Genomic DNA, 10731 nt, shown 5'->3' on the forward strand with positions numbered 1-10731 from the left:
TGATTTCACTCATATGTGGAATTTAAGAAACAAAACAGATGAACATAGGGCAAGGGAAGTAAAAATAAGACAAAAACAGAGAGGGAGACAAACCATAAGAGAGTCTTAAATACAGAGAACAAACTGAGGGTTGCTGGAGGAGACGTCGGTGGGGGGTGGGCTAAATGAGTGATGGGCATTAATGAGGACACTTGTTGGGATGAGCACCGGGTGTAATATGTAAGTGATAAATCACTAAATTCTATTCCTGAAATCATTGATTTGGAATCAATGAAATGATTCCATGAAATCTCACTAATATTAACTAACTTGGATTTATATTTTAAAAATATAACAATAAATTAAAATTAAATAAATAAATAATAAATTAAAAGTAAATAAATAAATTCAAGAAAGTAGCAGAACTTTAGAAAAAAATTGAAATTCCAGCGTATAAATAGAGGTATTAAGATCCTTCGTGATCTGATTAAAGAATCACAATTTCTGGTTGTAAAGAATTAAGCCTGCAATCACAGGTACTTCTTGAAAAATAGCCCTTTTATGGCTTCCTCTGAAAAATACATTTAGAGTAATTCCTTTATGTCTTTGTTTTTTTTAATATGAAATTTATTGTCAAATTGGTTTCCATACAACACCCAGTGCTCATCCCAACAGGTGCTCTCCTCAATGCCCATCACCCACTTTCCCCTCCCTCCCACCCCCATCAACCCTCAGTTTGTTCTCACTTTTTAAGAGTCTCTGATGGTTTGCCTCCCTCCCTCTCTAACTTTTTCTTTTTTTTCCCTTCCCCTCCCCCATGGTCTTCTGTTAAGTTTCTCAGGATCCACATAAGAGTGAAAATATATGGTATCTGTCTTTCTCTGTATGACTTATTTCACTTAGCATAACACTCTCCAGTTCCATCCACGTTGCTACAAATGGCCAGATTTCATTCTTTCTCATTGCCAAGTAGGATTCCATTGTGTATATAAACCACAATTTCTTTTTTTTTTTTTTTAATTTTTTTTTCAACCTTTATTTATTTTTGGGACAGAGAGAGACAGAGCATGAACGGGGGAGGGGCAGAGAGAGAGGGAGACACAGAATCGGAAACAGGCTCCAGGCTCTGAGCCATCAGCCCAGAGCCCGACATGGGGCTCAAACTCATGGACCGCGAGATCGTGACCTGGCTGAAGTCGGACGCTTAACCGACTGCGCCACCCAGGCGCCCCTAAACCACAATTTCTTTATCCATTTGTCAGTTGATGGACATTTAGTCTCTTTCCATCATTTGGCTATTGTTGAAAGTGCTGCTATAAACATTGGGGTAAGTGCCCCTATGCATCAGCACTCCTGTATCCCTTGGGTAAATTCCTAGCAGTGTTATTGCTGGGTCATAGAGTAGATCTATTTTTCATGTTTTGAGGAACCTCCACACTGTTTTCCAGAGTGACTGCACCAGTTTGCATTCCCACCGGCAGTGTAAGAGGGTTCCCATTTCTCCACATCCTCGCCAGCATCTATAGTCTCCTGGTTTGTTCATTTTAGCCACTCTGACTAGCATGAGGTGATATCTCAGTGTGGTTTTGATTTGTATTTCCCTGATTAGAAGTGACATTGAGCATCTTTTCATGTGCCTGTTGGCCATCTGGATGTCTTCTTTACAGACGTGCCTATTAATGTCTTCTGCACATTTCTTCACTGGATTATTTGTTTTTCGGATGTGAAGTTAGGTGAGTTCTTTATAGATTTTGGAAACTAGCCTTTTGTCCGATATGTCATTTGCAAATATCTTTTCCCATTCCATCAGTTGCCTTTCAGTTTTGTTGATTGTTTCCTTTGTAGTGCAGAAGTTTTTATCTTGATGAGATCCCAATAGTTCATTTTTGCTTTTAATTCTCTTGCCTTTGGAGATGTGTCAAGTAAGAAGAAATTGCTGTCGCTGAGGTCAGAGAGGTTTTTTCCTGCTTTCTCCTCTAGGGTTTTGATGCTTTCCTTTATGTCTTTGTCCCTCAGGCTGTAGACGAAGGGTTCAGGATGGGCACGACCACAGCGTACATCACCAAGGCTATTGCACTTAAGTGGGAGCTCTGGGTAGCAGCAAACCTAAGGTACACTCCTAGGTTCATACAGAAGAATAAGGAGACAACTGAGAAGTGAGATGCACAGGTGGAAAATGCTTTATAATTGGCCTGAGCTGATGGGATCCCATGTATGCAGGAAACGTTCTTAGAATAAGAGTAAAGGACCCCAGCCAGGGGAGCACCACCCAGCAGCACAGCTACAAAATGGAATAATATTTCCCATCTTCTCATTGCTGACATTTGGAGCTGGATAAATATATGTGTTTGGTGCTGTCCTATGGGTTATAGGTGTTTGGCAACATCCCTTCACCCATAGCCAAATATCCCCAAGGACAAAATCATGCCTGGTTGAGAACCACTGTGCCAAGATTTGACAACTGGAAGCATCGTGACAGAACTCCCATCAAGGCTTCATCCAGGACTACATTTATAAGTGTGACATGATATGTAATAAAAATATATCTATGTGGCCATCATCCCCATTTTGACACAGAAATAATAAAATTCTTCCAACTTCCTAAGTGATGAGAGTCATGAAGATGTCTTCTGTCAGGTGGGCACCTGGGTGGCTAAGTTGGTTAAGCATCTGACTCTTGATCTCAGCTCAGGTCATGATCTCACAGTTTGTGAGTTTGAGCTTCGCGTTGGGCTCTGCACTGACAGTTGGGTTTCTGTTGCTCTCTCTCTCTGTCTGCCCCTCTCCTTCTCATATGTGCATGTGAGCTCTCTCTCTCAAAATAAAGAAATAAACTCAAATATATATATATCTTCTATTAGGTTAGTGGAGTGACTTTGGCAAAGCATCTAAGGAGAGGGGCTGCTGTGGAGGACTCAGCATGTGATTAGAAGACTGAAACTTTACATCCCAAACCCTGACTTCCAGGGGTGGAGGAGGCTCTGGAGACTGAGTCTAATCACCAATAGCCAATGATACAATCAGTTGCGTCTACATCATGAAGCTTCCATAAAACCCAAAAGGATGATTCAGAGAGCTTTCAGGTTGGTGAACACATGGAGACAGGTAGAGTGGCATGCCTGGAGAAGGAATGGGAGCTCTACACCCTCTCCCCATACCTTGCCCTGTGCATCTCGTCTATCTGGCATCATCTCTCCCCAAAGGCAGCACAGCTCATGAGGGAAATACTCAAGAGACACGTATAAACTTGAGCATGCACAAGCTCGCCTACTGAGTCCATCATTGGACCACCTAACCTCAGACCTGGAGGTAGAGCTCCAGTTCTTGGTAGAAAAGTTCTAAAAATACCTACCCCTGACTCAAACACTGAACCACAGCCTTACTACTCAAAGATGGGTCCACAGACCAGATGGGTGGCATCAGTACCTACTGAGAAATGGTTACAATTACAGGATCTCTGAGCCCCACCTATGTCCTGCCAAATCAGAGTCCGAATTTCAACAGGATCCCCAAGTGATTCATAAATACATTAATGTTGGAGAAGTTCTGGTCTAGAGTGGTGTTTCTCAACTTCTCCACAGTTGACACTGTGCTAGATAATTCTCTGTGGTGGGGGCTGTCCTGTGCATTATATGATATGGGGCACCATCCCTGTCCTCAACCCACTAGGTGCCAGTGGCACCTCCCTAGTTACGACAATCAAAACTTTCTCCCTTATCTTGTCAAGTGTTCTCTGAAGGCAAAATCACCCTTGGTTGAGAGCCACTGACCTAGCACATGAGAACTGGAAATATCTTGGTCGATTTACAGTCAAAGCTCCTTCCTCCCTCAGTTCACAACTCTGAGTAGTTCCTGCCACACTTCTGAGCCCCACTGTTACAACTGTACTTTAATAAGTGTGGACTTTTCAGGGTGCCTGGCTGGCTCAGTCAGTTAAGTGTCCAACTTTGGCTCAGGTCATGATCTCACGGTTCATGGTTTCCAGCCTCACATCTGGCTCTGTACTGACAGCTCAGAGCCTGGAGTCTGCTTCGGATTCTGTGTCTCCCTCTCTCTCTGCCCTTCCCCCATTAGTGCTCTGTATCTCTTTGTCTCTCAAAAATGAATAAAAACATTAAAAATTTTTTAAAAATAAGTGTGAACTTTTCTTTAATTCTACATATGAATGAAATGATATGATATTTGTCTTTCTCTGCCTGACTTATTTTTCTCAACATATTACAGTCTAGCTCAACTCACATGGGTGGGGAGAGAAGAGAGGGAAACAAACAACAAGAAAATCTTAACTTTAAAGAACAAATGAGGATTGATTGAGGCAGGTGGGTGGGGATGGGCTAGAGGGTGATGAGGATGAAGGAGAACACTTTAGGATGAGCACTGGGTGTTGTATGTAAGTGATGAATCACCGAATTCTACTCCTGAAACCAATATTACACTGTATGTGAACTAACAAAAATTTAGATTAAAAAAAAAAGAGTGGGCTTTTGTAAAAATGAAATAAGGCAATCCACACAGAAGTCTAAGATCAGTGTATGGTACATAACATGATCTAAATATATCTTATAAGTAACGAGCTTTTTCATCTGGGACACTAGATGGAAGTTCTCAATTTGTGTTACCAGCATGACTCACCTTACTGATTAGTCAAAAACATCATGAACACAAGAGCACGGTACCCATAGGCTTATAGCAAATTAACATACCTCTCTCTCTTGTTGAGAGGAGAATAGCAATTTTCTAGAGAAACCAGGAAGTCTTTTCTGCCATTAAGACAATACTTTGGAGGTCCATGAGACCTGGTTAGGCAGGTCCCTCGGTCTTAGATTTGGAGAAAACGTTAACTCAAAAGTGGGGTAAGATGTAAGGAGGTTAGACCTCTGGAAGGCCAGCAAGAGCATGGAGAAGAAATAACAAAAGTCAGATTCACCTGACTTCTAATCTGGTCTCCTGGGAACAGAGAATTAGCAGGGAAAAAAATTCTTTTCTGTCCAGACCAGTGGCCCAGAGGGAAACAAGGTGCTCCAGCGTGGGACTAACAATGGAAACAGCGCCTAATGAGCAGACACAGGGAGCTGTAAATATCTCCTCTGCCGTCCTAACCATGGTGCTCCTTGTGCAGGACAGGACATGGTTGTTGCTCTCAGATTCCTAAGTCTGGCTGGGGGACCCATGCTTCACTCCTTCCTGCTGTCCTGTCTGGGAACAGAGCCTTGGTTTCCATCATCGACCATCAAGGGGGAATTTCAGTCCTCCACACAGAGACACTCCTCTTGTAGACCCCATCCAGGTGAGTCTGAGAGCTCAGCAGGTATTTCAGGAAAGGATCAGAAAGAATGGAACTTGAGAACCTTTTCTTGAGGTCACCTTAGAGCCTAAGCAGCCTGGCCCAGAGTCAAGAGATACCATGTTTGTTTGTTAGGTTGACTTTTAAAAATTTGAACACAATTTACTTAACACATTTTTTAAAAGAAGTGTTTGTTGGACTCAGCAATACAAGGATCACTGGTGATGCTGAGCGGTGGGAATGGAAGTCCAATTGGATGGGACTGAAGAAGGAAAAGGGGGCAGGTGCGTCAAGAGGTTCCAGTGAAATTAGCACGTATCCACGGAGTTTTGCAGCTAACGGGAGTAGGGAAACAGAGTAGGAGGCTTGGAGATATGAGCAGCGGGATGGGAGCATTTTACACTTTTTTTCATTTGGGGTACATTTAACTTGTTCTTTATCTCTTAGAAGGATCCAGCCTCCTGAAGGTAAATACTCCCTTGCGACAGTGGTTTTTGAGACACACATTTCAAGTATCGTCTCTCTCTTTGGTATTTACCAGAAAGAAATGATAGACTTAGTATGACTGAAGGGATATGCCAAGGAGCATTTTGGCCACAATTTTATTACCAAGGAGGCTGAATAGGTTTTAGACTTTGTTAGCCACTTACTTCCTATATGCAAATTTTTTGGTAAGTATGTTGCTTTTCTGTACTGGGAACTGAGTGTTTTTATTGTTGTTTTATTGCATTCTTTCAAAAAACAATTGCAATCTTTCACCAAGTTTGCTGTTTGCCACTTAATATTTCTGTTGTGTGTAGATGTGTTTATGGGATTGAGAGAGAGTCTAGACGTAGTGTGTGCTCAAATCTCTCAGTTGGTCATATCGTGTTCCCCTCATTGTTTTTAAACATCGAAATTCTTCCACATCCTTACTAGTAAGAAGTGCTTTTCCATATATTGCTGTGTTATGTCACAGCTGACTTTCCTTATTTCTGCCATTTTATATTTTGAAGTTAGATCTGTTTTTTAAAATAGGAATCACCTCCTGTCCTTATGTGCAACATGTTCTTTTGTATTTAACTAAAGATTCCCTACATCTTTTCCATCAGCATGATTGAGTCCATTTATGGTTGCAAAAATAAAATTATAGCTTTAGCTACTGCTTCCTCCACTGTATGTTAAAAACTATATTTTCCCATCATTTATTTCCAAGCTTTTACCCATTTCGTCCTGAATCAGAGACCCATGTGGATATGATTATTGCTCTTTTACATCTTTTCTGTAAGACATTAGTGTTGGATCGTTGTTCAATTTTGTTTAATACAGTTACTAGAATCCATCGTGTTTAACACAATTTTCGTTTCCCTACTGTACTTTTTTAATACATTCTCATGTTCTTAGAACTTGTTTCTGTATGAATGCACACCTTTGTGACCAAAAAATGCAAACAAAGCAGGTGAGGCCCCTGCTCCTTTGGGTCCTAAATTATACTGGAGAAGAGAGCAAAGAAATAAGTGCTTATATGACATAGGGTCTTCAAGGATAACTCGTAGAAAGAAAGGGGGTAGATGGTCACGGAACGTGAATTATTTTGCACAGTACAGTCTGGGAAGGTTTCTGCATGTCAGACAAGGAACAGAGTAACGGGACTGGAGTGTTCCCACTGGATGTGGCAAAACAAAGATCAAACCCCAGAGCCCGAGATAACAAAGGAAAGAATACCACCAAGGAAAGTGAGGAAAGGGTCAGCCACATCCACTGTTGGGCCACATAAAAAGAGGCGTGGTCAAGTAGACAGGGAATAGGTACATTAATAACAATCAGGTCAGGGGCCCAAGGTGGACACCATGATGAGGCAAGTGGAGCCATCAGCCCAGGCTCCCTGGAGTCTGACTTAACATCAGCACCCACACTCACTACATTTTCTCTCGGCAACCAGGCTCCTATAATGGACTCGCCATTCACACTGCTTTTTGCCCACATGAGCAGGCAACGGTCTTCTGTTAAAACTATTTTTCCCATTATACCAGTGGATTCCATTTTTTGTACTGTCCACAGGAAACATGCCTTTGACATTATGATCCAGAATGTGTGCACATGCAAATACACAAATCCACATGGATGCTCCACGTGTGTGCACACACACACACACACACACACACACACACACACAGCTAAACAAACAGAATGACCTCTCATAAACTAACAGGAAGGATCTATGCTGAGCTTTTTATATATATTCACCTAATCTGCCGACCACCTTGGAGGGTGGATACCACTGCCCCCACTATACTAGTGAGAATATTAACATTTTAGAACGATTTGCTTGTCTTCCCAAATTCAAACAGTTAACATTTTTTGGTGGGTCTAAAATTCAAAGCTCATTAACTGATCCCAAAGTTGTCCAAAGTTGTGTGTGTTTATCATATAGAAAAACCTGTTACCATTTGATCTTGATAAATCCCCGCTATTTTTGTATGCTGTATATTTGCTTTTGTCAGTTGGGGATTTATTCCTTTTACTCATATTTCCAGTGGGTGTTTATACTTTATGTGTCTTGACATGATAAATACAGCACTCTTTTCTCTTGGAGAAATTGTATTTTGTTGCTTTATTAGTCATACTGGGCATATGGGGGTAAACCTAGGATTGGAATGCAACCAGAAGCAGGGAAGCTTTCTTATCATCACGATCTCTCAGGGACCACCTGGGCTTATGAGATCTTTCTCCCTGCTCCTCCTTTGCTCTGTCTCCTTCTGAGTTTTTTATACTTCTCTAAATGCAGAAGAGAAGAATGGTCATATTAAAATGGAGCACCGTGTTTTCATGTTCACAGGAATCTTACCAACTGGAAATTGGGTACTTTTCTATATTCTTTAGGGTAATGACAATTTGACATTGAGAACTTCACCTGTATCATTTCTTTCCTAAATATTGTAACTAGGGGTGAGAAGAACCCGTAGTCACCTGGCCCCAGAAGGCTGTGGTGGGCCAGTGTGGACCCTCAAAATACAGATGCCAGAATGTTAACCATCATTGGAAGTAAGAAGGAGATCTATTTTTATTTGCAGGATTCCTTAGGGACAAAATTAATGAAGTGCAAGGAACACTAGGCAAAGGAAGGGCTCCCTGTGTCGTGAAGTTTCAGCTGTAGCAGGAGGCCACCTCGTTCCTCAACAGTCCCTGCCATCACCTCTCTCTTACTCGTTTCCTGACCACACTGCCTCCATTTTTATACCTGGGTACCCGAAACAAATGCCTTCCTCAGGGCCTTTGAACTGGCTTTTCTTCCTGCAGAGCCCACACTTCCCCAGATAACCTCATGTCTTCTGTGCACATATCCCAGAAGTCTCTCTTCAAATGTCACCTTGCTTTTAGGTCTTCCTGAACCCCCCCGTAAAGATAATAGCCCAACCATTTTCTTTTATGCCTGCTTTCCCCCCACACACACACATCATTGTAATTATAGCATTTCTGCCATGTTACTAGTGCCCATCTGTGCTAATATTAATCTTTTTTTTTTCTAATTTTTAGTCACCACCACCACCACATGGCACCAGGCAATGATACCCAAATTTCAGAATTCCTTCTTCTGGGATTATCAGATGAACCAGAACTGCAGCCCCTCATATTTGGGCTTTTCCTCTCCATGTACCTGATCATTGTGTTTGGAAACCTGCTCATCGTCCTAGCTGTCAGCTCTGACTCCCACCTCCACACACCCATGTACTTCTTCCTGGCCAACCTGTCCTTTGTGGACATCTGCTTCACCTCTACTGTCATCCCAAAGATGCTCTGGAACATCCAGACTCAGAGCAAAGTCATAACCTATGCAGGCTGCATCACGCAGATGTACTTTTTCCTACTCTTTGTAGAATTAGACATCTTTCTCCTGACTGTGATGGCTTATGACCGCTTTGTGGCCATCTGTCACCCCCTGAACTACATGGTCATCATGAACCCCCGGCTCTGTGGACTGCTGGTTCTGGTGTCCTGGATCATGTGTGCCCTGAATTCCTTGTTAGAAAGCTTAATGGTATTGCGGCTGTCCTTCTGTACAGTCTTGGAAATCCCCCACTTTTTCTGTGAACTCAATCAGATGATCCAACTTGCCTGTTCTGACACTTTTCTCAATAACATGGTGATATATTCTGGAATTATGCTGCTGGCTGGTGGTCCCTTTGTTGGGATCCTTTACTCTTACTCTAAGATAGTTTCCTCCATACGTGGGATCTCATCAGCTCAGGGCAAGTATAAAGCATTTTCCACCTGTGTGTCTCACCTCTCAGTTGTCTCTCTATTTTATTGTACTGGCCTGGGAGTGTACCTTAGCTCGGCTGCTACCCCGAACTCCCACTCAAGTGCCACAGCCTCAGTGGTGTATACAGTGGTCACACCCATGCTGAACCCCTTCATCTACAGCCTGAGGAACAAAGACATGAAGGGGGCTCTGATGCGGAGAAAGGGGAACACTTTTGCAGTGTTGGTGGGAATGCAAACTGTTTTCCACTCTGGAAAACAGGATGGAGGTTCCTCAAGAAATTAAAAACAGAACTACCCAACGATCCAGCAATTGCACTACTAGGTATTTATCCAAAGGACACAAAAATGCTGACTCGAGGGGGCACACACACCTCCATGTTTTTAGCAGCACTATCAAAAATAGCCAAATTAGGGAAGGAGACTAAATTTCCCTTGACTGATGAATGGATAAAGAAGATGTGGTGTGGGGCGCCTGGGTGGCGCAGTCGGTTAAGCGTCCGACTTCAGCCAGGTCACGATCTCGCGGTCCATGAGTTCGAGCCCCGCGTCGGGCTCTGGGCTGATGGCTCAGAGCCTGGAGCCTGTTTCCGATTCTGTGTCTCCCTCTCTCTCTGCCCCTCCCCCGTTCATGCTCTGTCTCTCTCTGTCCCAAAAATAAATAAAGGTTGAAAAAAAAATTTTTTTTTAATAAAAAAATAAAAAATAAAAATAAAAAAAATAAAAAAAAAGAAGATGTGGTGTATATATATAATGGAATATTTCTCGGTGATCAAATAAATGAAATCTTGCCATTTGCCATTTGTGGATGGAAGTAGAGTGTATTACGCTAAATAAGTCAGCCAGAGAAAGACAAGTATGTGATTTTGCTCATGTGGAATTTAAGAAACACAACAGATGCACATAGGTCAAGAGATAGAAAAATAAAACAAGATAAAAACAGAGAGAGATAAAAACAGAGTGTGATGAGCACTGGGTATTACATGTAAGTGGTGAATCATTGGGTTCTACTCCTGAACCAATACTACACCAAACGTTAACTAACATGGATTTCAATAAAAAAACAAAAAGCAAACTGGGTTCAAAATCCCTTATTACTCTTTTCAGATACTGAGGTGACTTTTTATAAGAACAGAATTTTCTGGAATAAGAACCGTAAGTTGCAAGTTCATGAGAGATCTGGTTGTATTAAATTATTTATCACACACCTGCCTTAATAAAAGGTG

At 42.0% G+C, this 10731-nt stretch overlaps 1 protein-coding gene across 1 annotated transcript; it reads left to right on the forward strand.

Annotated features, from left to right (window-relative positions):
* Positions 1 to 8375: 8375 nt before the first annotated feature.
* On the forward strand, positions 8376 to 9716 carry LOC121011272 (olfactory receptor 7A5-like; the record flags this gene model as incomplete). Its single annotated transcript, XM_040445544.1, has 1 exon — positions 8376 to 9716. A coding segment is annotated over exon 1 (921 nt), but the record flags the coding sequence as incomplete, so codon positions are not given.
* Positions 9717 to 10731: the final 1015 nt, after the last annotated feature.

This window comes from Herpailurus yagouaroundi, unplaced genomic scaffold (assembly GCF_014898765.1).
Source record: "Herpailurus yagouaroundi ecotype Mexico unplaced genomic scaffold, PumYag 193, whole genome shotgun sequence".
In the NCBI taxonomy this organism is placed as follows: domain Eukaryota; kingdom Metazoa; phylum Chordata; class Mammalia; order Carnivora; family Felidae; genus Herpailurus; species Herpailurus yagouaroundi.